Source organism: Cryptomeria japonica, chromosome 4 (assembly GCF_030272615.1).
Source record: "Cryptomeria japonica chromosome 4, Sugi_1.0, whole genome shotgun sequence".
Taxonomy (NCBI): Eukaryota; Viridiplantae; Streptophyta; class Pinopsida; order Cupressales; family Cupressaceae; genus Cryptomeria; species Cryptomeria japonica.
This window is the reverse complement of record NC_081408.1, coordinates 29,794,139-29,821,295: the sequence shown is the minus strand read 5'-3', so window position 1 is coordinate 29,821,295 and position 27,157 is coordinate 29,794,139. Positions and strand designations below refer to the sequence as shown.

Genomic DNA, 27,157 nt, shown 5'->3' with positions numbered 1-27,157 from the left:
ATTAGTATGAAATAGGAGAAGTTACTCACCATGCATTGGTGACATAGGTGTTATGACACAAGGTATTTCAAAATTAATTTCTAAAGTTTCTTAATTGTTTTGCAAATATTATTGATATTGAAGAACCCAATCCTTAGATAACATCCATGGCACTCCTCATATTCTTAGTTATTTGTAACAATGAAACCATAAAAACTTTAGAATGATTAATCATATTGTTGTTGAAAATATTATTATTGTAAGAATTTTTTATAGATATATAACCATATAGCCATATGACATTTACTTGATTAAGTAAACTGCATATATATAACCATATACTCATATGCCCTTAACTTAATTAAATGACCTGCAATTATATATATATATATATATATATATATATATCCACTTAAACATTTCAATTTCAGTTTACATACATTTAAAGTAGTTGAACTTATATAAACTACAATTGGTTCCTGCCACTGTTACATACTTCCCCCAAAATGTTGCAGTAACTGGTAAAAAGCTTCCACAACTCTTTTTTCCTCACCCATGACTAACATTCCCAGGCCTTCATGATCTGGTGGGTACACCATGTCAAGTATGAGGCGTCCGAGGTATTCTCCAGTGATAGCTGGTGGAGGTGTCCTGTAGCTCAAGCTGTAGGAATGTTTACTTAGCATGTATTCCTCTCTCCCTGCAAAGCGGGAAGAATGTGTGTAAACACCTAACCATACCCATGTCCCTTTGCTCAAAATCAATTTCTCGGTTAGGAGAGGAGGTATGAGCATATGAACATCGGTGAACTCGCTATCTGAATTTATAACAAAGCACATCATCATTGCCTCATTGGAAGAATGCCACTTCCCGCATTTTACCGTCAAATTTTCTGCGGTATAATGAAGGCCTCTTCTCCGTACGCACGAGTTAACTAAAGTGAGACCAGGGAAGGTCAAAGACTTCAGAACCGCGTCCACGCCAGGAGCTGTCCTTGTACATATTATGCATTCGGATGGCCATTTCTGCAATAAAGAAAGAAAAAACCAGTAAGCACTTGTTACATATAATAATTTTATGTATCTACAAACTATTGTCACCTTTATAGTTCGAAGACAAGGTTCAAGTGCTGATAGTTTCCATCCTGAGAGCTCTAGTCTTCTCAAACTGTCCATATTCTCCAGACTTTGTATAGCTGGCATCTTCCAACATGTGTGTACCTTCAATGTCTTCAATGACCTGCAATATTCTAAGCCTTGTATTTTCTTCAGCTGCCTAGCAGATCGTATGATTTGAAATTCTTCCAATGAAACGGACAGAGAGAAATTTGGAAGCTCATGTAATCTCTGACCGCAATCCTGTATAACCAGGCTCTTCAGGTGTTGCAGAACACAATTACGGCCTACACTTTTCAGCATTGAACATGCATTCAAATTTATGGTCTTGATTGATGCTGGCAAGCTATCGATCTCTACTAACTGGTAGTTTTCGCGAAGCTCTAGAGTTTCCAGGCTGGGGCAACATTGATGCGAGATTGATATCCTCGACACAAAAGTCTCTCGTACAGATATATCTTTGAGGTTATACAATAAAGAAGGCAACCATCCCGACAAAATATCCAAACTCATGATGGGGCATTCCTGAATATGCAGACTCTGAAGGCTAATAAGCAGAACAAGTGAATATGGCAAGGATGTCAACTTTGCACACCGAGAAATTCGAAGACGAGACAAGGAGAACAATTTTCCCAAAGACTCGGGCAAATATTCCAATTCATCACACCTTGTGATAGTAAGAACAGTCAAGGAGGACAAACTCTCGATAGAAGGTGGCAAAGTTCTCAAAATGCCTCCTATTGTCAGCTTTTCCAATTTGGTCAGTTGGCCAATGCTATTTGGTAATTTCCTCAATCTGCCGAAGCCCACATCAAGCACTTTGAGTGATCCCTGATTTGTAGTATGAGGAGGCAACTTCTGCAATTTCAGACATCCACTGAAATTCAAAGTCTCCAGCTTTGTCATATTTTCTAGAATGTCCGACCTGAAGCTGAGCTCGGAGCAACCACTTAAATTAATGTGTTGAAGATGTATGAGGTGCTTAAATGAAGCTGGCAAAATCGTCAACCCACTGCATCCACTCAAATCTAGATGCCGCAGGTTTCTCAAATCGCCGAGCTTGAAAGGCAGCGATTTTAGCTTCTTAGATCTTAACTTGATGTGCTCAAGCGATCGGAGACGGCAAAACTCATCAGGTAGACCTTCAATAGGAACTTCTTCATCATAACCTTTGGAGCTGAAGAATATCTTTGTCAAGTGCTGTAGACATCCGATCGAGCTGGGAAATCTCAGGAATCTTGGGGCATTAGAGATTATCAGCTCTCTTAACTGGACAGGAGGCTGCAGCCAGGTTTGTTTTTTATTAAGACGAGACCATACAACAAGTATAAGACATTTAAGGTATGGCTGTGCGTAAATAACAGTAATGAAAAGGAAGATGCTTACATCGGTAGTCTCGTTCCACAATTGTTCTAATTTGTCAGCATCATGAAGCTCTAAAATTCTCAACTTCTTCAAAGATAGCCATGGCTGAAGAGCTGTCTGCGGAAAGTTGACCCATCTCAGCCAGACAGGGCCTGCTGATAGTGCTGCTAATTCTTCTGTAAAATAATTGTTTTTGACAATCATGATTTCTAGTCGCCGCTTAAACCTTGTACCTGAAACTCTCACAAGCTCCATGCACTCTTCATAAAACTCATCTGTTTCCGCTCTGATCCCCCTAATCCCTCTGCAAAGCATGTTTTCCTAAATGGAAAAACAGAGCTTGTTAAACAATTAGTATAGCATCAACATTTCCTTGTCAAAATACTGCATGGTATATAAAACATGATATTAAGCTCACCTGGACCTCTATTTCGATGTCTCTAATATGCTGTGGTGAACAAAGACGGTAGGGAGACTTTTTCCTTGCAATTTCTTTCCCCAAATCCCTCAGATGATCATGCATTCTTATGGGGCTTCTTTCATCTACCTCAACCAGACACTTACTCTCAAGTGTTTCCAAGCTATGCAGCCCACTCCATCCGAACCCATCCCACACTGTCACGGCCAATTGTTTTTCTTCTCCAATTAAGAAACAAGATATATCCAAAAATATCTCTCGTTCTTCCTCATCTAGTGCATCAAAGCTTACTTTTAGTGTGTCTTTAATGTCTTTGTGCAAAACTCTTGAGACCTTATCTAATTGAGCATCCCAATATTCCACGGACTTTTCACGAACTAGGCCTCCTAATACCTTAAGGGACAAGGGCAATCCCTTGCACACTGTTGAAAATTTATTAACAAGGCTCTCAAATCCAATCATTGGAGATGGTTGTTGGAATGCATGCCAGCAAAAGAGTTCCATGGTATGTTCAGGATTTAATTCTTTTATTTTGTAAATAGAGGTAGAGGGGATTCCCCATGAAATAAGAATGTCAGATTTTCGACTTGTGACAATAATCACGCTACCTTCTTCAAGACTGTCTTTCATTGGTAATAGAGATTCCAAATGATCTTGATGATCTATGTCATCCAAAACAATGAACACCTGAGCATAACTCAACTTCTCTAATAAGATATATTTTCCCTCTTCTACATTATCAAATGGTAAATCATTGAAACCAAGTTGTTGTAACATCCTTTTCTATGTGTTATGCAAATCTTTTTTTAGCACATCCCGCACATTGTAAATAAAGCTGCATTTATAAATGGAGAATCTTGTTTTGTTGTAGTATGCTTTTGCAAGTGTGGTTTTACCACACCCACCCATTCCAACAATCCCAACAATTTTTACTTTCTTAGAGAAGTCAAATGCACTTCTTTCAAAGTCTTGTACTATGCCATCAATACCTACAGGATGACTAGCCACAACTAATGAAATCTTTTCAGAGTGCTTCTTTATATAATCTGTGATAGTCTTCAACAACTCTCCTTTCGCTTTGTCACTAGTTGAAAAAACATAAAAAATGATTATCCAAATTAACTTATTATTAAAATACATAAACAATGAGATATTTTCCTGTTTTCTCTAAATTAAAATTGGAAAAGACAAGGTAAGGATATAAAAATCTTTTATATGCTAAGGAGAAAAAGAAACTTTACAAAAACAAAACTGGTTTTAAAATATATATATTTGCATTGAATTGCAAAATATGAAAAGAAATTATTAAAGAAAAAAAACATTAAATTTTAAATCTATTTTTCTAATTATTTATTGTGTAGCAATAGTTTTTATATAATTATTAGTATCTACTTTCGATCTATTACTCTTGTTTGTTTTACTTCTAAAAAATATTATATTTATTCTTGGATAAGCAAATGCATTTGTAAAATAATTTGAATTGTTTATAGGACATTTTTCTCTAATCTTTCTAGTGAATAAAACAATCAATATTTTCTAAAATAAATAATTTAAGAAAAGAAGTAAGATGAGAGAATTATAGTTATTGTAGCATTTGATGGAATAATATATTGTCGGTGCCTTTTATTATAATTATTTTTACTAATTAGCTACGTTTGTATTGAAGTAGAATTAATCAATGTATTAAAGACACATATGGTTTATAAGGTATCCCTTACTAAATTAGTTTATTTCACATGCTAGAAAAGTACCGCTTCTATTTGTGTAAATAGACGAATGGATCATCCATGAGATATATTGTATTGAATATTATTCTATAAGGTTGTCCAGTTCAAGTGGACCATGAAACAATGTAATCTAAATCTATTATTTTAGTGTAGTATGATTCACATGTTTTTAGACAAATTGGAAGACTCATAGGATTTCTCAAAACTTGGACCTAAGAAATCATCCACCCCTATCAGTTGTGGTGCACTAATGAGGATATAGTACATGAAGTTACAAACATCAAAATAGATATGTCCTTATCTATGTGTATTGTGTCACAAAATAAATCACTATAAAAAATCCACTTTTTTATGATCTTTGTCTCTTCCCTAACCTTGCCTATTTGATAGCTAGAGAATAAAACTACCATGAGTATTATTTTTATATTAAAACAATACAGATTACAAAGGCACAAGATTTTATTGGGTTGTTTAAAAATAGGTAGGAATAGTATTAATTCATAAACTATATATTTGGTCCAATTTCTAACAAACGTTTTTCTCCAAAGTGGTCCAATATTAAACAAACTAAATTAAATATAAAAAAATCTCCAATTGATTGTATTATTACAATCCTCCTTACAAGTTGATCACTTTGGTATTTAAATTTTGCATTCTATTTTTGGCAAATTGGTGTACCTTGCTAGATGACCTACCATGTTAAATAATATTTTACTTTTGCACAATACTTAATGGCAATGCATGATCCCTATTTCCCTTATCAAACTTAAAAAAGAAATAAATTTAGTGATTGAAATCATATATGATGGCCAATCTTAAACCTAGTTCAACTAAGTCTATATACCTTATCTTGGTTTCATTAACTCCCATTTTATTTGAAGACCTTATTTAATCCTCCACCAAACTAAGGTATTTTGGTTCTATTCATGAATATTCAAACTAAATTTAATAAAATTACCAAACAAAGGATCAACAAATATTTTGTTTGTTATTCATTTTATAAGTGGACTCGAGAAGTAAATTTGGGTTGATATCAAAATGGTCAAACTCAAAGATATTCAAAAGTGACGACTAATTTCGAAGAAATCATAACAAATAAGGTCACATAAAGCATTGATTTTCTAATTTTACCACACATAAGAACGTTTTGGTGAATCATAGCATATGTACTCCCAATGATCACTCCAAACTCATCAAATTTATTATTGAAGTAGAGATGAAAATTGTTAGGATAAGGGTTGTGTAATAATTGTCATAAAAAACATACAACAAAGCATCACCATATACAATATAAGTTAAAACCTTTAGATGTAGAATTTTCACAAAAGGCTAGTAAATGGGAAGACATTAAATAAGTAAAGGAATATGAGCCATCACCTATTGAGAATTCAAATTTAAGCTTGTTCCTAAAATCTAAATGCATATATTACCTAGGATATCTATTCCATGATAAAAATAAACATCAAAGGCCTTTTAAAGAAACATTACCAAATAATTATCATTTGTTCAAATAGTAGTCATAATATTATTGACCCAATATTTTCCAAGAATTAGACTTATTTTTTCACCCCTATTCAGGATTTGAAGTAATAGATGTCAATGGAATAAATTCACCTTATAAAGAAAACTTTAAAAATGCGTACATGTTTATGGAGGCCTACATTGAAAGTTGAAATTTGTTTCCTACTCCTATATGGTTGTGGCATTATGTTAGAAGTACTATGGATTTGCATTCTTCATTTTTTCTTATGGAAATTTTCTAAACTATAGATTAAATTCATAACTAATGGTAAATGTAACACCTTATGATCACAAGCCCTTGGATGTTTTAGTCTCAATAGATCTCATCGCATATAAAAAATTACTAAAAAAGAGGTTTCATAAGATGATTTCTCTACTTTCCACTATTTATAATAATGAATATTTTTCCTCAAGCCACCCCAAGGATAATATTTTTTATGCTGATGAATTTAAAGAATGGATATATTCTAATTTTTTTTTTAAAGAAAAGCAAATTTACAACATGTATTGTTGTCCAGCAAGTTAATAAGGTTGTGATGGAGAATTGTACCATTTTGAGGGTCATGAGATAACTTGATGAAACTCTAAGTGTAGCTCAATATGGATTGTTGCCCAATAATCTGGGAATCTATTATTCAAGAGTTTGGTCAACCAAAAACTCAAGAAATCAGCTTAGAGCTACACCCTTCCAAGAGTCATGAGGTGGCTTGATACAGTTCCAACTAATTCAAGATTTATTTTTTGAAAATAATAATTTCTCAAGAATATGTAATTTTGTGTAACCAACATTTTTTGGTGTGTCAAATATAAACCTTGAGGGGGAGATACATTTTTCGGTAACAATGTAATAGGGAGAAATATTAATGTAGCATTATATTACACTATCCTATTACAATAGTTATATAATTTATAATTGTCCTTTTTCTTTCTTTCTATTGTTCCTTGTTGATTGAATAAATCAATAAATCAAAATATCCACCTTCCAAATTTACGGTTTTATAATAACCATGATATGATCTTCAAACATTTTCCTTTTCATGTGTTATATAATACCTATAAGTGTGAAGTAATGAACCTGGGGGAGTCTAGTTTAAGGAGTCCCAAGCTCTAATAAAAAATATTATAATTCCTCATATAAAACATCATTTTCTAAAACACTTAGACTATAACTAATGATAAGATGACTCTCATGTAGTCTACAAATACATGGTTTTCATTTCACCATATATTTATGTCCATGTTTATCACTATCAAACTATATGTTACTAGGGTGCAATTTTATATAGAAATTGGCATGTGATGCCACTTTTAATTTTAAGGTGAAGTGTTAGACCATAATATTGTTTTTAATTAAAATAAGTGGAGGAAGGACCCCCAAACCATTATAGATCAAACAATAACCATAAAAAAAAGGATACAACAAAGACAAATTAACAATTTCACTCAAATGGTAACCAAATGAAAGACTACACAAAATGAAAAAAACCCAACAAACTTGTGTAGGGGGAAAAATGAGACTAAGTATGGAAACCCTAATCCCACTCCTATACACACTGATGGAATACGAAAGAGGCTAGGGAGGTAACGAACGTCGACTAATTCCTATGAGAAAGAGAGAGTCATGGATTACCTCTTAGGTTTTCTATTCCTTTGCTATAAATGAGAGAGAGGAATGATGCAAAATGCAATCTAACCTAGAAAGCAAGTAAACAAGAAAATCCTAATCTAAGAATGCAGATCAAAGGACAACTGATACACTGCTGAAAAGTACAAATCAGAAGGCAAAATTAGAGGTGCACCTGTGTTTGATATCTAAGCTGAAATGTCTGGGACCAGAGTGCCATGCCACTATCCTGATTCTGCAATTCTAGAGTTTCAACTAACAGGAGGGATTCTGAGATCTGTAAGGTGTTGTTCTACCAAGTCCTACTACTAGAGGGAAGGACTAGAGTGCCATGCCACTATCTTGGGCAAGAATAGGGTGCCACGCCCCTGTCCTTGACAGATTTCTGCACTTCCAAGATTTCTAGGTGGTGTAGATGCCTGTTCTAGATCTATAACTGCTTCCAGATTCCTGTTTCTACACCTGCAATTGAAAAGGGAAGGTTTGGGGTGGCTATATAGGGTTTTTCCTTAGTCAAACCCCCATGTTGTTGATTTCCACCTCCACGAATACCCGATAATGTACTAAAAATGTGTGTGCAAGAACTTTGTGTATATGCAAACCCTAAGAATGAAAGTAAACAACCTAGAGCAACCCTAAAGAGTAAACCCTATTGCTTATAATTGAAAAAGTAATTTCTCTAAATACACAATTCAAAGTGATCTAAAGCTTGAATATGAATCAAAATGAAGCTTATGCAAAGACATCTAAACAACATGAATTCATACCCAACCCCAAGGAAGAGGTACAAGCAAATCATCAATCGGTGATCTCCTATTGTTCTTCTACCTCTTCAAAAGCCCCCAATTGATTAATGATTCTTGATGAATGTTTGATGGATGAATGATGAATTTTGTTGAAGAATTCAAAGATCTACTCTTTCGCTACAAAGAAGGCTCTAATACTCCAAAAACCTACTCTTAGATTCTTAGAAAATCCCCCTTCAAATGAAGAAAGAGAGCTCTTAATTATGAAACCCTAAATCTTAATTTCATGTTTAGGTTGGCCAAGGATTTGAATTTCCCGCTGATATTTTGGGGTTAAGCATTATCATATCATAGGATTGTGCTCCTGAAATTTCAAGAAAAAAGCCATGGACCATGTGCATTCCTGCCATGGTCCAACCAACTTTTCACCAAATTTTTGGGGCCATTAGATATGATGATATTAGAGAACATACCAAAGTTACAACTACTTTCAAGATGTTTTGATATGCGAAATCGGACCTAAATGGTCAAAATAAGACATAATTAGGGTTTATGATTAAATGATTCATTGGAGGAATAAAACAAAAAGGGGCACACTTCGGGTAAAGGGCCCAACTTTGTAATGTGAAAAGTGATGAGACATGACCTTAGATTTAATTAAATTAATTAATCAAATTCTTAAAGAAGAATGAGAAATACAAGATGCAAGACACACTAAGGTTGGTGCTAACGTAAGTGTGAAATTGTACCACCCTAGCAAGGGTGTATAATTTACAACACTACAAAACCTTAAAAGACTTGCAACCAAAAACTATGGTAGATAGCAGAGCTACACCAAACTAAAACTATATGCACAATAGGACAAAACAAAAAACATAGTCCTTACTAAAAGTATGAGTTGGGACCTACCTATGACTCCAATTGGACAATCTATGTATTTAGAACTATAAAAGATTGGCTTTCTCTCTTATGGAAAATAATATTCAAAGATGAAACATCTTTGCCAAGAGAACTTAATAGAATAGGGCTAGAGGGAGAAGACAAATCACCTAGAGAGGCCGCCAAATTTAGAGAGGGAACCCTATAGTCGAGGGACAAAGAGTTGGGAACCAGAGATGAGATGAGGCCAAAACTTGAGAGATCCATAGAAGGATATATATCAAGAGCTACATGAGAAGGAACAGGAACCATAGCAACTAAAAAAATGAACTCATCAAGAGAAGGAGGAGCCAAATCCACCTAAGACCTTTAACTAGGATCTAAAGCAGTAGTGATCAGATACCAATGGTCAACATCCTTCCACTAGGTGAAAGAATAATGTCCAAAAGAACCATGAGGAGAAAAGGAAGCCAAATGGCCCATAGAAAAATAGAATCTACACCAAAAACGGATCCCTTCATGGTCTAGAAACTATTGTCTCAACAATGCACCCACCATCATAGAGATCCTAGCAAAAAATGCCTTCAAAAGGCTCATGTCCACTAGAATTCAAGCATAGGAAATATGGGAGAAATGTCTAGTACTGGGTTCCACATTTAGAAATCAGCCCAATGTATTACCAATAGCTTAATAGGTAGAGTTGCACTAGAAATAGAGGGTAAGGCAAGGAAAACTTACCTAAACAAGGGAAACAATATTAGATTCAACTAGGGGCTTGAAAGAGGGTGATGAGGGCTAAAGGAAAACAGCATTAAAGCTCTGGATTTCCAAACACCCAAGGATAGAAGAATGTCACAATTCTCTATAGAATCAAAACAAATAATGAAGAACCCATAAGCACAAGGGTAAATTTCAACCTTATCTAAGACCATCGAGTTCTAGTGCTCCAAAATCCAAGGAGCAAGCATTGGCCATAAGTGATTGAACTTGCAAATTAAGCCCTTACTTTAAAAGTTGGAGATGTTGTCCAGAACCTCACAATCAAGCACTAGTTAAAAAATAGAGGAGGCATTTCTTAACCATTACATAAGAACCTAATATTTCTAGTGGTCATGTCCTTATAATATTTTATATAGTTATAATATAAGATTATAAAATTTTATTTTATAAATTATAATAGTTGCTTTGAATAGGTGTGACTAATACCCCTTATGTCATTTTGTCACACTTTTTCATAAATTTAAAAGGTTCTCTCTTGTTTGAGGGGTTTCAATTTGGAGTTTTATAGTAAATTATATCACTACACATGTATGAGGTATTATCGGCCATTTGTAGATATGTAGACGAGTGTCCTCAACTTCGATCTATTAAAATTGTTCCTAGGATGGAAGGAGCCTCTAGGATGACATTATGAACAAGGTCAACAAAAAGAGTTTTATTTCTATAAAGGTAATTTAGTGTATCCAATCTGAAAACAACATTACCGATTTCCAAATTCTAGGAAATTCCTTCAATATGACTACAAGGAAGGAAAAACATCTATTTAGATGACATGTGTGTACTTGTAGAATCCTTAATTTCATTTGGGTTTGGTGAAATACTCAAATCATAGACATCCATACTCTAGCAAGAATGGGTCTCTTTATACACATTATGTTTTGGATGGTTAAAATAATCAAGGCCATCAGATCTATTATTAAACTTAACTTTTGAGGGTTCATTTCACTAACATTTCACATACTTCCCCTTTTTGAGATTTCATAGGAATAAATCTATTCAATTTTTATTTTTTTAATGTGGCTTGGGTCTTTTCCTTTAGCTTTGACTTGGGTTGTAATAACTTTTCAAGAAACCTATAGCACCTCTTGAGCCTTTGTAGAAAAATTCCAAAGGCAAATGCCTCACGAGCATGACATCCACAACATCTAAAAAATGTTAATTTCATGATCTATTTGTTAGGACCATTGCATATTACATAAGATTAACTCTGAAGAATTATGCAAAGGATTATTCAAATGAATTTTTACAAGGATATGAACATAATGTCACCTTTCTTTCAAATATTTGGTGAGAAAGCTTCAATGGCTTCCAAACTAAGGCATTAGGTCTCTACAATTGCATAAGAAATTCTGATTATTTTAAATTAGGAGAGGCCCAAACCATATTGAAAAAAAAACCAGAGACTCGTGAGGATTGAGAGCCCAAAACAAGAGTGCTAATTGCCAAAAAAAAAAAAAAAAATAGAACCCAGAAAACACTCAGAACTAGACACCACAAACCTAAACTGATATATTAGAAGGAAGCTCTTTCTTTGAATCAAAATACATATGCCAGGGTCTAAAAAATAAACCAACCTAATTATGAAAACATGAACCTCCTTTCGAAAGCATATTCTGATCTGCCATTCTAAAAACAGAAAACGAAAAACCCATTTGCAACTAATATAATTTTCCATGTAAATCTAAATGCCGATAAACTTGAAAATATCATACACAGGAAAATAAAGCATGTCATCAGCAACCAAATATGGATTTACATGCAAAATCAGTCAATCCTTATTTTCTCCAAACACCCAGTTGAGTTTATTTGATTTTCCATTTTCTACTGTGATCTGAATTCATTGACTGTATACACCAGAAATCAGACTTCTTTATCATACCTAGAAAATGAGGACTCAAAGTAGGGTATTAGGTCCCTACAACTACATAGGAAGTTGAATAGACAAACCCAAACTAATATATTAGAAGGAAGCTCCTCCTTTAAATCAAAATCGCCATACTAGGGTCTATAAAATAAACCAACATAATTGTGAAAATATGGACCTCCTTTGGAGATTATTTGAATTGATCTGCCATTCTAAAAGAAAAGAAAACAGAAAATAACCCATTTACAAATTACAACTAAAATAATTTTCATGTAAATCTAAATGACCATAAACATGCAAATACCATACTCAGAAAAATAAAGCATGTCTTCAGCAATGAAATATGGATTTACATACAAAATCAGTCAATCTAACTGTTCTCCAAAAACCCAGTTGAGTTGAGATAATTCAATTTTCCGTTTTCTACTTGATCTGAATTCATTGGTTGCATACACCAGAAATCAGACTTTTTTATAATACCTAGAAAATGAGGGCTCATCAAATCGAATAGCTTTTTCAAAAGACAAAAGGTAGCATGCAAAGAGAAAAGTGATAGAGATAATGTGTGGAGCAGCATAGGTTGCAGTGAATGATGGGGACAAGCACATGGGTGAAGGACTCCCACTCATTTCTCTACGCGGTTTACAACTAATAAACTATGAAAATAAAGTAATTTTTAAAATCAACAGTAAATGAAAGTAAGATAAGACTCTATATACTATTTGAACAATAGCATATGAAATTATTAAGTTATCAACAGAACTAAAAATAACAACTTCAAACTTATGAATAAAATAAATTGAAGGAAAACTCTATATCCACTCCGAGTTCAGAAATTTTTTTGGGATTTTGGAGTTGGTTTTCTTTTTCTGTGTATATTCAGGGACATAATTTTATATTTTCAGTCTTTAGGTCTTCTGGACTTTTTCATAAATCTGGGATTTCATCCTGTAAATTTTCATTTGAATCAATATATTAATCTGACTATGCCTTTTATCGATAAAAAAAATTTAAAAGAAATGCTGCAATAATAAAGATCAACAGTAAACTAGAGAGGAAAATCTTATAATGAATTCAGACTCCATAGCAAGTCGTTCCAGTCTAATCTTTCAAAGAGACAGAGATTCCATTGTAAAACAGCTATTTTATAATGAGATATCATATATCATGACATTTACTGAAAACAGATTATTTGATACGAACTCACCATTCTTCACGATGTAGCCAGAAAGATATGAAACCTTTTGCAGCGCCCTTTTCCATTCCTGAAGCGTTTCTGAAGTATATCTGGCTTTGATTTTAGGATTAGAAAATGCATCAGCGTAGATTCCTTTTCCCTGACAAATCCAGTGGATATCCTTGGGGTCAACATTGTAGAAGACGGGAATGATTTTCTTGCCAGTTTTGAGCATAAACGATAGCTCGGCCAAACACCAAGGAGATTCTGCATACTTGGTTGAAAGGATAGCAATATGAAGGAAAGACGTAGTCATGGCTCTCTCTGTTTCAGATGGGATAGAATCTCCAAGCTCAAGCTCTGGTTTATCTAAGAAAACCTGAAGTCCCATTCCATGGAGGGTATCATAGATAGAAGCGGCCAGGGTTTCTTTGGCGTCAGGGCCACGATGATTTATGAATACATCGTAGCTTACCTTTTTGGTTGGTGTAGAAGACGATGCAGATGCAGATGGCGGCAGAATTTCCTCAAAGGCATGGCTTGCCTGATTGGCCATCGCCATAGAAGTGGATTGAAGAAGAACTGAATGAATGGAGAGATCTTAGAGTGATTGATAAGAGCAGAGGATACTTAACACGGAGAGATGCAGGGGAGGCCTGCTATATCACAAGGTAAGGCGGTTAGGAAACAGAGAAGTGGTAGAAATAAAGTTGATCAGTACAAAGATGGAGTAATTGGACCCCACAAAAATTAATTAGCCACTGCAAAAAGAAAAGTGAATGTTTAAAGTATCCGTATCAATTTATTTATGGTATATGGGTTAAAAACGAGAATTATAATTCATTAAACAAATTGTGGAGATGATTTCATTCTAATTTATCTATGTGGGATGATGGAGTGACAAAGTACATGTGTAAGATATAAAGTTTTCAAAGGAAAATAATCTTTCTTTAGTCAAGCCTACATTAATCTAATAAGATGCATGTACCTGTACACTAACACATGTGAATCTAGACTAATTATTCGAGAACTTTGATTTGATTATTTCAAATAAATTTGAGTGTAAATATAAAAGAAGGTTCAAAAGATTGATATAGAAATTAGATCTTATATGCTTTAGATTCGGAATAGGATATTGTAGATAGACATTCACCATGGAATTAATAGAAATTGTTTACATTATGTAGGGATTAGTAGGGTCCAAACTATTATTTTATAATCATAGATAGAGCACTTACAATTCAAACATAGGAAATAATTGTTGATTTGTATTTAAAGGGTAATATTCATCATGAGGATATTAGTTATGGGTCTATTGACAAGAGTAGGTAGCTCTTCTGCACATTTTATTTTCCAAACTATTATCTTATTTAATTATAGATAGATCACTTATAATTCAAACTTAAGGAACATTGGTCAATTTATGCTTAAAGAGTAACGCTATTATGATGATACAACTAGTTATGGGTCTATTAACAAGAGTAGGTAGCTCCTCTACACTTTTTATTTTTGCATGGGCAAGGAGGGTGTCCACAAAGATCTAATATGAGAAAATTGTAGGGAAATGAGTTTAGAGTAGATCACACACTTAGTTATACCTTGTATGCAACCAATATCAGAATTATGTAACTAAGTACCCCTTGAAGTAGCTTACTAGTTTTGTAAAACTAAAAACCAAGTCTATAGAAAATTGATAATAAGTTTAACGTGAAGTAAAAGATATGATTCTATTACATATCCCTAAAGATCTCCTTACATTTTTTATTTTGAACATGTAACCCGAAAATTTAAATAGGCATAACTCTATCAACATTTATAGAAATAAGCTCTTATAAGATTATTTCACAAAATCACACAAGTTGGCCAAGCACAATCTATACTAATTCTATAAGCATCTAGGAAAATATTTAAGTATTAATTTTAATGATTTGACCAAACAGAACTAGTACCTTAGTTCGTCAAAAAAACTTAATAGTCTAAAAAAATATGTAAACATTGTGCGAAACTAAAATAGAAAACAATAAATGTATATAAAATCATATATATAAATCAAAGACATAAGAAGCATCACATAACTAGATCTCCTTTAATAATCTATAGCCACTAAAAAATATTATATGTTATTGTTAAATGTTCTTTAGAAATACATGAAGAAACTTTCAAAGATGCAATAAAAACCAAGTAATTAATAATTAAAATTCAACAATTATGACCCCCAAAAAAATACACATAATCCCCTAAATTTTCAATTAGACATGGAAATGTGTATATGATTTGCAAGACAAAACCTTGTTTATATTTTTAAGCCATGAATGATAAAACCTCAAAGTTAGACATACAAAATTTGATTCCAAACAACAATTAGAACTAAGGCTAAATACCACAAATAGTCTAAAGTTGGTCATGTTGTTGATTAAAACTAAAAGGAAAAAAAAAAGAAATTAAGCTTAAAACATAGATTTGGGAATGCATGTTGACCTAGGATACTAAGGAAACCTTATAAATAGATTATAGATAGTTAAGGGTCAAGTTATAAAATTGGGTAGCTCATGTATGTTTTATTCTTTGTAAGAACAATATGGCAAACCCAACTAGTTCTTAATTAATCAAAACACCATTTTTTTTTTAATTGTGAAAATAACTGATTTGTACCAAAAAAATTCATAACAATATACATAAATATAGTATTTACTAAAATAACAATTTTTATTGATCATTATGTTCATTATATTATATATGACTATAAACAATTTTCAATTATGCAATAGTTATGGTTGCATCATAAGAATTCAATATCACAATAATTAATTATAATTACATACGTCATCATATCTGGATGACAATAATACATCAACAATACAATGACAAAATAATAATGAAAGCTATCTCAATGATATATGTCTTTAACAATTAGCTCTAAGAGGGAGCACATCACCATTGCTTTTCCTCAAACCATGGACCAGTGTTGTCCCACACATAATCCATTCGGAAGTCTCCCTACCCTTCACAACACTACTAGATTAAAGGAAAAATTAAGATCATGGAGCCATATTAAATCTAGTGTTATGTACTAATGCATTTAATCTATTAAGTGACTTCTAGATACCTTCTAGCTATGCATGATAATTTTTATTAAAATGTATCTTTAGACATGATTAGCTACAAATGCAAGCCATAATTTTATATTACTTTAGTCAAATATTTTATAATATAACACATGTAAACTTAAGTGTTCAAAATTTGACCTCTATCTCAAACTCGATATTGATAGTGATTCCAAATACAATGATACAACAATTATATAGTTGGATTTAATCACATAAAAAATTCCCATCTTATAATTTTTATACTGAATGTTATTATTGCTTCAATTTTGTAGAGATAAAGTAGGCACTTCCTCCATATGCAATTTAGCTATAGATACTTACCAACAACTCTTATTTGGTAGTTTACAATATATAAGTGCACATTATTATATTTATATTGATAAAACATATAGAATTTATATAACTAATATATAAGAAGTAGAAGTGTGAGATGTCTAAATTTTCTCATTCTATTTTATTGGTTGGGATTCCATGGCTCTTGTATTCCATTGGATTAGGGTTTTATTGATTAAATTTATAAAAACCTTTTTTAGATTATATCTCTTATTTTCTAATCATTTTTTAGAGTGAATTCCTCGTAAGCATTTGCATTGTTTACAAAGTGAAGTATTCTTCAATAGTCTAGAGCTATGATAGAAAAAAAAATTCCTACAACTTGTGTCAAGCTTCTAAATGCAATTAGAAAATAAGCAATATCAATTTCAACAACTATGATTGATTTTTTCACAATTTCAAAATATCTCCACATGAAAAAACAAATAGGAATTTAATACTATATATTACAACAATATCAAATACAAGAAATAACCATAGATAAAACTAAAATATCAATACCTTCATTTAACAAATAACAAAATAATTATTTTATAATGAAATAAAATACAACCAAAAATTATCTAGTAATGTATAGATTCCAAACAAAAATAGAACTTGTTGAAACCAGGGCAAATGATTTATCCCAAGATTGTGAACAAATTGATTGATGCTATCAACAATGTCAATGGAAATAAAAAATATGGTTTATAAGAAAAATATTACACAACCTTGACAAAGTATTTTTATTTTTAAAAGGAGATAAACCAAAAATAATCTCTCTACATCTATTGCTTCGATCTAGTCTCAATAAATGAAAAAGTGGGTCTTAAAATATTTAGGCTATAGAGCTACTAGATTCTTGAGCTTTTTGATGATTTTTATGAAAATACTAGATGCATTAAATTTTTTTTTATTGTCATTCCCTTTCTTGACATGTATGCAAGAATATGGGAACATATAAATGACACATAGACTATTTGCATGCTTGGGTTTGTGAGTTCTTTTAACATGTGGAGAACAAGAAAAACAATAAGAATTTAGGACTATAATAACTCGTAAATAATTAGTGCATACCACATTAGTTCCCCTTGAAGCTAACCACATAAACTATATAACTATAATCAAATTTGACCATCCATCACGAAAAATTTCACTTGTTTTGGAAACCAATTTTGTTCAACATGGTAGTAAATCTTGTTCTCTATGGAAACTATTAAGACACTTGTCATTAAGTCTTCTATTGGGGTACCGCACAAATAGAGATAATTTAACTTGGCACTTACCTTTGACAAAAGTAATATTTTAGTAACATATTAATTATTAGACAATACAAAATTGTTAATAGTTGTGGATGTCACCTATATAATAGAAATTTATTTGTGTTTATCATGCCAAAGATTCATATATTATGTTTAGAAAAAAGTAAAATAAAATCAAGTATATATTCATAATTTTTGTTTAGATTTAAAAAAGAGTTAATATAAAAGGAAATCTTTTAAAAGAGCATGAGAAATTCTTGTTCATTATTGTACTTCTAATTTTTTTAAAAATAATCTTCATTATAATATTAAAAATAGATATTTTGGTCAAATAATTTTAATCTTGACATCATCTTAGAACTATTATCAATATGCTTACAATGGCTTCATCATACAAAGCCTATAATTGGGTCCTATAAAAATAGAATTCATAAAGAATCTAGCCTAATTTATCATTGAGATCAATAGAAGTAGAGGCAAATTTCATAACATAACATATTTGTCATAGATTCCACAAAAAATATAAACTAAATTTTAAAATACTAATGCATCTACATCATAAGAAACACAAAGAGAAAAAAAGTTTCTAATTATATTAATCATTAACTATCTTTATAACAAAATATATTATCCTTTGAACAATTACTGATATTATTTTAATATCTCACACAAAAAATTCCAAGGAAAATGACACTTAAAAATTGTTCTTACTCATATTCTATGTCTATTTTATCTACATATATTCCTATAAGTTCATCTTATATACTAACCTCTATTTGCATGTGTATCCCCCTTTATTATTGTTAGCTACCTCATAATTACTACTCTTTACTCTATTTATAGTCATCTTAACTTTTCATCATGTGATCTATTGTTGTTATGAAAACTTGTTCAACAATTTATAATTTTATCCTTTATATAAAAAATAGTTATATTGTATGTAAGAATGTCACGTTATGAAAATATTGTTTATTGTAATATAATTATTAAAAGATATGTAAACAAACACTATATATATATAAAGAGAGAGAGAGAGAGAGAGAGAGAGAGAGAGAGAGAGAGAGAGAGAGAGAGAGAGAGAGAGAGAGAGAGAGAGAGAGAGAGAGAGAGAGAGAGAGAGAGAGAGAGAGCCACTAGTTCACATCATCTTTAAATTCTTAAAAGATTAACAAGTGTTAGAAAGTTCAATTAAAATTACTAATTTTAATGTGCCCCTTTAACCAGAAATCAAGGCACAATATTATGGGATAACCAATTTTGAAAAGAATAAGTTTTACATTTATAAGGTGATTCAATAGATATTTTGTATAGTTTTTAAGTAAGGAGATGTGAGTTTTAATAGGGCCCAAACCATGGTACACAACAAGGAAGAACGCCAAAGGGGTAACCATCAATAGAATGAGCATCATCTTCAAATTCTTAAAAGATTAACAAGTGTTATAAAGTTCAATTAAAAATACTAATTTTAATGTGCCCCTTTGACCAAAAATAAAGACGGACTATTATGGGATAACCAATATTGAAAAGAATAAGTTTTATATTTATAAGGTGATTCAATGGATATTTTGTATTGTTTTTTAGTAAGGAGATGTCAGTTTTTTATAGGGCCAAACCATGGTACACAACAAGGAGGAACATCAAATGGGTAACCATCAATAGAATGAGAGAATCCAAAAACAACAAAAAAACTAATAATAGGAAAATATACTTGTAGTGAATCTAAATAACATTAGCTAGAAAAATCATCTAAATAAGATTTGAGGTCCAAATTCACCATTAAAGGAGATGCTTGAGAGGGAGGGACAAACAAGGAAATGATTTTTTTTCTTGCGATGAACAAGTGTTCAAGAAGAAGCGTCACCATGAGTAAAAAAATTAGGAGTAGGGGAGGAGGCTCCATCAAAACAAAAATAAGAAGCTCCACCCAAATGAGAGTGAGGCTTGGAGGAGAAACTTTACATAGCAAAGATTGAGAGTTAGGAACCTTCTATGGAGAAGGAGAGATTCCCAAGTTACCATAAATAAGGGAAGAAGAAGCAACACCCTAGATGACCTAACTACAAAAGAAGTAGGGAAAATGTAAGAAGCTCCAAATAAAAAAGAGAAAATAACTTTTTGTAGGGAAGAATGTGTCCCTAGAACAATTGAAGGAAAAGGGGAGATTCTTATTTCACTAGAAACAGGTGTAGCTCAAGAAGAAACAACATCCAAGGTAGCCAAACTAGTTGAAATATGAAGAGAAGAAGGCTTTGAGTTAGTAGAATCATTTAAATCATCATCTTAGATGTCCAAGAATATAGTGAGGTGCATCAAAAGAGCATTCTCCTACTAAGTAGAGAAAGAATTGAGATGAAAGCATAGGGACATACATAGGCCAAATGTCTCCTAGAAAAATAATATCTAGAGTGGAAAGGAATGCCCTCATATTGAATCATTTGAGTCCAAGGAAGCTCATTCACCTATAGATCAATCTGACCCAACAATGGCTTTGATAAAGCAATATCCACTAGGATACATGCATAGGGAGCACGGGAGAAATTATTGTGTTTGGGTCCACCTTAAGGAAATGAGCCAATGAATTACCAAAAAATTTATAAGTAGATTTACACCATAATTGTAGGGGAAGATAAGGTATTCTAACCCAAATAAGGGGAACGTCAAGAAATTCCTTTGAGTTGAAGAAGGGTGTTCAAGGACAAAGAAAGAGTTGGTGGGGACTCCATTTCCAATCACCTAAAATAAAAATCGCATAATAGTCTTAAGAGCAAGAAAAACATACAACAAAGACCCCACAAGGACAAGGAAACATATTGATCTTACCTTCTACCACATGATTCAAATGCTCATAAATCCATATATGTAGGTCTAACAACTGAGAGTCTAATGGCTAAACCTACAAGTTGTTTCTCTTAAAGAACAAAAAATATCGTCAACCACCTCAAGACATATAACCACCAAAGAGGTTGTGGAGGAGAAAGGGAGGCATTTTTTGGTTGTACTAAAAAAATAAGAGGAGAATAACCTTAGGGCTTATGCATTAGGTCTGCAAAAGAACCTTTAAGAAGAGAAGAGGTATCTAGCCTAGGCACAACAACCCTAAGAGCCACAAACTTGACAAATTTGGACTACAAAGATGCATTAGGAAAGAGCCCATTGATATCAAAAACTAGGATGTCAACAACCAAGTTGCAAGAAGTGGATTTGTTGCAACCAGAGAAGCCAAATGAAAAAATAGTTTTTGACTTTAGGAGAGAGCACAAAACCATATTTGGAAGATTACTGAAAAAATTGATATTGTTGCTCAAGAAGGAAAGGTCACATATAGGTTAAATTTTCCCCTTCACATGATTTTTTTCTCTTTGATATATGTTAGAAAATTTCACCCTCTCTATGAATATAGAGAGGACCTGAATAAGAATATATCAAACAAAGGAATAGTCAATATTATGTAAAAGATAGATTATTGAATTATAGAGGTGTGTTTGATGAAAGGGAACAAATATGGAAATGCAAAGTAAAAAGAGTTCTTTGTGGTATGGTAAAGTTAAACTCAACACAATGAGTTGGGAGTTAATGGCGGGTCTTTGGAAATATAATGACAAGGTCTTGGAGTTCCTTCAAATGAACTCCAGTGTCTAAACTTGAGATTTACTTAAGAGAAAACATATGTGTATAGTTTAGGCAATATACCACAATCTAGGGTGTCATCTATTGTGTGTGGAGAAAGATAAAAGGAGTGTAATTTTATAGGCCATGAAGTTGAGTTCCTATGCATTCAAAAATGTCATGATGAGAGTTTTGACATGTTGCATAAGAAAATTTGATGGACCTAAGATGGATTTGAGTCTTAAAATAAGTTGTACTGGAATTTGATACAAATTTGGTAGAGAAACTAAAAAAGATGGCATGGATTCTTAGAACCACTTGAAAAGGAGTATATTTAATGTTTTGGTTGTGAGATTGACTCATGCATTAAAATAAGAAGGATTCAAATTATCTATATTGTTACAATGATACTACAATGAATGTTTTGTATTGCATTGAATATTTGGGATTAGTAGTAAAGGTAAGCTACTATAAGAGTTGTCCAATTCAAATGTTCATGTTGAATTGATAGATCAATATTGGGGCTTGGAAAAACTACAAAGTGTGAATAAGAATTTTCCAAGCCCACATAAGGAAAAGACAAGTTCAATATTGATGATTAGCATTAGAGCTTGAAAAATAAAATGAGTTGCACTTGAGAAAGTTACATTATAGAAGAAAATGTTGTGAAGATATAATCTAGTTATCTTTGAAGGAATTGATTTAGTCTGAAGGAAAAGTTCTATTCTTGGATTAAAAACTATTACATGGAAAGTAGAGGAGTTTCTTGGGGAGTAATATGCTCTTGTAGGATTGTATTCAGCACTACCAATGAAACCCAACTTAAAACAAAGTCCTATTTTAAAGTAATTTAACTATTTCCTAAATTTGACCAAATGAATAAGTATTGTACATTATATCTCTGAATATAAATAAAGTCTCTTGATTGGATAAATTGGCAAAGTTTCATTTTTTTCTAATTTAAATAATAGGTTTGAGGGGTTTTATTTTTTTGTCAAATAATTGGTTCCCATGGAACTCGTTATCAAAATTTTCACACCTTTACAATGTAACTTCTTCAAGGATTCGTTGTGGCCTGATAAATATATGTTTATGTGTTTTCATTTCAAGAAGATTTATCATTAGCTTCTCCCAACAATGAAATTAAATCCAAGACTTAACAACAAATGTGTTTTCATTATAATCTTTTAACTTTCATCAATAAAAAAATAATAGTGTTAGCTTTGATTTTTGTGGTACTAAGGCGTAGGCAGTCTTTGCAAATAACTTAATCTTCAAAGGCAAGTCAGTAGTGGTGTGGCGTAAGGTTTAAGTTTGATCCATAACAAAGATTCCATGGAAATAATTAGAAAGAAACTAAAATAAAATATTATTAAAATAGTTTAGTCTTACCGATAAGATGCAGATTGCTATGGAAGTATTTTATTGGAAGCTATTATAGTGCCAATGGTCTATAGCTCTTTCCACTTTCATAGTAATTGTAACCTTTTGAGAAAAGGAATGAATGAATTAATGAAGGAAGGAATTTTAATGACATCCACGAGACCCAATGGTCTAAGGGACCAAGATGTATGGAGCTAGCCCACTTTCAGATTCTTTTCCATGTTGGTTCTTCTCTTCTGAATCTTGAGTAATAAACTCGCTATTTTGTGAAGCCTTGCCTCTTCAAAAAGCTCATTCAAATTGTCCACCTTTAATTCATTATCAAATTGACTGTGAATATCTTCATATGTTGCACATTCTTTAATAAAATGTCATTCAGTCTCTACTATCCTCTTCTTGCAAAAAATGCATGTTCTTTCTTCCCAATTTTCTTTGGGCACCTTCCATCTACATGTTTCGCATCTCAAATGGTGAGATCCTGTCCTTACTTGTGCAATTAGAATTTTGGCCTTTGTATTAATCGTAGCTCTCAAGTAAACTTATTCCCTATGTTCCCAAGTAGGATTTAATTCTTTAATATAGTATGCTTTTTTTCTCCCTAGTTGTCTTGTCCACATGGCACTCCTAAATTTCTCTAGCACCCACTTTTTTATCTCCTCCTTGCTGCTAGGACAGTCATGTAAATTTATATCCCATTTGTTCATCCACTTGCTATTTTGTTTCTTCCAAATCTTTTTCCTACGGTTTAGGTCCTCTTCAACAACCAAATTGGTCCACCAATGTTTATCCATATTTTCTACCTTTTTTAAGTAGCATAATAGTAGAATGATTGCCGAAGCCTCAATTGGAAACATACCCGCTTCCACTAAAAGAACTTCGTAAGGTGTCGTTGATCTGACTTTGAGATAGCTGGTGATAAGATGCTTTTGAATTCTTTCAATTTGCCTCCATTTGAGATTAGACATGCTATTCCTCCAAACTTCACATCCATAAAGAATAACCGGCACCACCAACAAACCAAAACCAGTTTTCTTAGTCTTCCAATCCCACAGCTCTGCTTTCCTATATTTGTTTTGAAGAAGGTATAAAGCTCTCCAACCCCCTTGGATCCTTTTTTATCTACATGTCTCCCAATTGAACCTATCATGGAAGTCAATTCCTAAATACTCGTAACATGTCACTGGAAGGAATGTGATAGTTTGTGCCATTTAAGTAACATGTCACTGCAACATCACGTAGGTTACAGTTGAGTCTCCATACTTTATTGCACACTTCCATATACTCCACTGTGGTCGGAAGGGCCTCCATTCTCTCCTAACAATGCAGCAGACGACCCTCTTTCCCAACATATCGAATCCCACTTCTTGTACACCCTATCGTACAAAAGAACTGACAAGAAATTTGAGCCAATTCAGCCATAGAACTGAAAGACTAGTAGTTTTTCATGGTCCCCCACTGAATGTTACAGCAATTATGCAGAGAGGCAATTCCGTGACGAATCTACTTTTGCAATAGTGCACAGTGGTGTCACATCTACATTGTTTTTATAGTGGGATGGAATCTATTTAAGAAAGGAAAGGACAAGCTGAGTAGTAGCTGTTATCTTTAGAGATTTACTTCGTTCAAAAACAAAACTCGAGTACTTTTACTTCACAATTCTTTTTCTTTTGGTATTGAATCGATGGAAAAATAAAAAATTACAATAAAGGAAGATAGGTAGTACATATGCAGTAAAGAGAAAAGAAACTAAGTGTAGTACACAGGCTGTCAAGAGAGAAACGAAGATACCATATAGATATCGTTGGAAATTTGAATTATTATTATTTTATGAGTTTTATGTACAAATTTGTTTTCTTATGTGAGATTCATGAAGAACCTTTTAATTTTATCAGCAGATTAATGTTATATAGATGATAATCTGCATATATTAAATATGTTATTAAGCAACTAAAAATAAGGAAAGACTAAGTGATAAGAGCTAGAAATCAGAAGCGAAGGTTAGTATTAAACACAGAATAATAACAATATTGAAAATCGATGTTCAATGTATTGTACAACATGATTTTTAGAGAGTCTCTTAAATAATTTTATGAACTATCATTGTATTGGAGTATAACTAATTATTTATAACAAGAATAAACTACAAATTATTAAAGTGACTTTATTATTATAAACCTTAACATTCCAATGCACCTTCATTAACTTTAACCAAATCAATTCATTTGTGTCATTTCATGGGTATTCAAACGAAAAACCATAAATTTTGAACCCACAATTTTTTTATTTTGTGTTGTTCACTTCTAAACTTTAATGAGATATCAAGATATTATGTTAAACTTATTTCCTTATTCCCCTTTCCTCCAAAAACTACAAATAGAAAATATAATTATTCAATAATAACAATTTCTTAATTAATTTTGTAGGTACTTGCATTTGTGTTAATGCTCACCCATATTCTTATCAAATTCATCTAGAATGAGTATAGGGATCTCTCTTTGTAGGCATCTTTTTAAAATTTAAGTTATAAGAGACGTTTAACAAACATTTTAAGGAAGATGACTCAATTTTGGAGAGGAGAATTTAGAGATTATTTGAGGATGATTTCATGGTTATATAATCTTGTGGCTGTGTTGATATCTCTCCATATTCAAGTATCAAACACCTTTAAATTAAAGGTAAGGATATATATTTATAGTAATATTTAACAAAATTGAACTTCTAGGAAAAAACTTAACATTTTAGGGGAGATTATTTGGTTCTAAGGGAACAACTTAGAGAGTATTAGAGGATGAGTTCCTAGTTATAGCTCATGAACTTGTGGTTGTGAATTAGATAAATAGATTGGTACATTTGATTGTCTAGTTGCTCACATTTATGTTGATCTCCATATTCTTATCGAAGTTGATCAAACGACCACATGAGTACACATATATGTAATGGCAGGAAATCTTTTGTCCTCCAATTGATTGATTGGATATTATTCCTATAAAAAAATTGTCATAGGGACTTCAATACAATTGAGAAAGGAAAAGACAAATGCATCTTGAGTTATACTTTACATTATGTAGTACCTTGCTACATCAAAATATCATGAGTGTCTGGTGCTATGGAATGAAAATCAAGCATTCTCAACTTGCACTTCAATGGGTCATAAAACTGTAGTGCTTTGATAATTTCAATACTTTATCGTCATATATAAATTTTCTATGGTTCATCAATTTCACATCGCCCAATATCAATTTGGAGAATGCAATGTCTTCATCAAACTTCATGCCATTTCATCTTTAGCATTCTCCCAAATAGTGGAAAATATTTTTTACACCCCATTGTGATATTACTGTTTATTGTTGTACTTGGTTTTGTTAAAAATACTCTAGCACATGAATATTCTTTGAATATATTTATCTTGATTGGAAATCTAATGAATGAAAATGGAATTGTGTAGGGGAAAAAGCGAGACTAGGTTAACATGCCCTAATCCTACCTTTTGACACACATTAGGGAATACGAAAGAGCCTAGAGGTATCACACAATTGGCTACATCTTTTTGGTGAAAGAGAGAGCCACTGGCTACCTATTAGGATTTCTATTCCTTTGTTGTAATTGAAAGGTAAAAGTATGCAAGTTCAATTCCTAACCCTAAAATGCAAGTATGAATTAATAACAAGATTGTAGAATTGAACTTAAACAATGGAAAGCTGAAATCACAAGGGCAAGACAAGAATGCAGATGCGTACCCAGAGTTAAAATCTGAGTGAAAATGTTTGGGACGGGGGCACGGGCGCCACTGTCTTGATTCTGCACCTGAAACTGCTGTTTTGCAACCTGGGAAACTGCCGGAGATGCTGTCTGTCAGAAGGACCAGGGCGCCCAACGCCCCTGTCCCAGGGACTAGGGCGCCTAGCGCCCCTGTCCTGGCAGGACCAGGGTGCCCCATGCCCCTGTCCTGGTCTTTTGCTCTGAATTTTGGTGTGAGGTTCTGTCTCGGTCTGCTTCCGTCGGATCTGCAACTTGCGGCGTCGTCCGAATCCCGAAACCTGCACTTATATCTGAAAGGTGTGGTGGGCAGCTATATAGGGTTTTGCCTTAGTCAAACCCCCGCTTCGGTGATTTCCACCTCCACGAATAGCCAAGTTGTATAACAGTAGTGTGTGTGCAGACCTTATGTGTATGCAAGACCTAAAATGCAAGTAAGCAAACTAGAGCAACCTAGAAAGTAAACCCTAATTGCTTGTAAATGACAATGTAAATGCTCCAAATAAGATGTAAAGTGATCTAAACCATGAATACAA

At 32.7% G+C, this 27,157-nt stretch overlaps 2 protein-coding genes across 4 annotated transcripts; both read right to left on the bottom strand.

Moving 5' to 3' along the window:
* Positions 1–268: 268 nt before the first annotated feature.
* On the bottom strand, positions 269–13,864 carry LOC131079263 (disease resistance protein Roq1). Of its 3 annotated transcripts, XM_058017166.2 has the most exons (5): positions 13,222–13,863; positions 2,878–3,961; positions 2,481–2,780; positions 1,080–2,375; positions 269–1,004 (listed from the first exon to the last, which is right to left on the bottom strand). In XM_058017166.2, the coding sequence occupies exons 2-5, from the start codon at positions 3,652–3,654 to the stop codon at positions 468–470; spliced, it is 2,910 nt and encodes a 969-aa protein (XP_057873149.2). In that variant the 5' UTR covers positions 3,655–3,961; positions 13,222–13,863; the 3' UTR covers positions 269–467. The 3 variants fall into 3 exon arrangements, with proteins under 3 accessions (XP_057873149.2, XP_057873147.2, XP_059075521.1); XM_058017164.2 differs by having other exon boundaries at positions 269–2,375; positions 13,222–13,864; XM_059219538.1 differs by having other exon boundaries at positions 269–2,375; positions 13,226–13,864.
* LOC131079249 (probable 2' cyclic ADP-D-ribose synthase BdTIR) lies at positions 13,164–13,751 on the bottom strand. The gene has a single exon (XM_058017150.2). The coding sequence runs from the start codon at positions 13,749–13,751 to the stop codon at positions 13,164–13,166; it is 588 nt and encodes a 195-aa protein (XP_057873133.2).
* Positions 13,865–27,157: the final 13,293 nt, after the last annotated feature.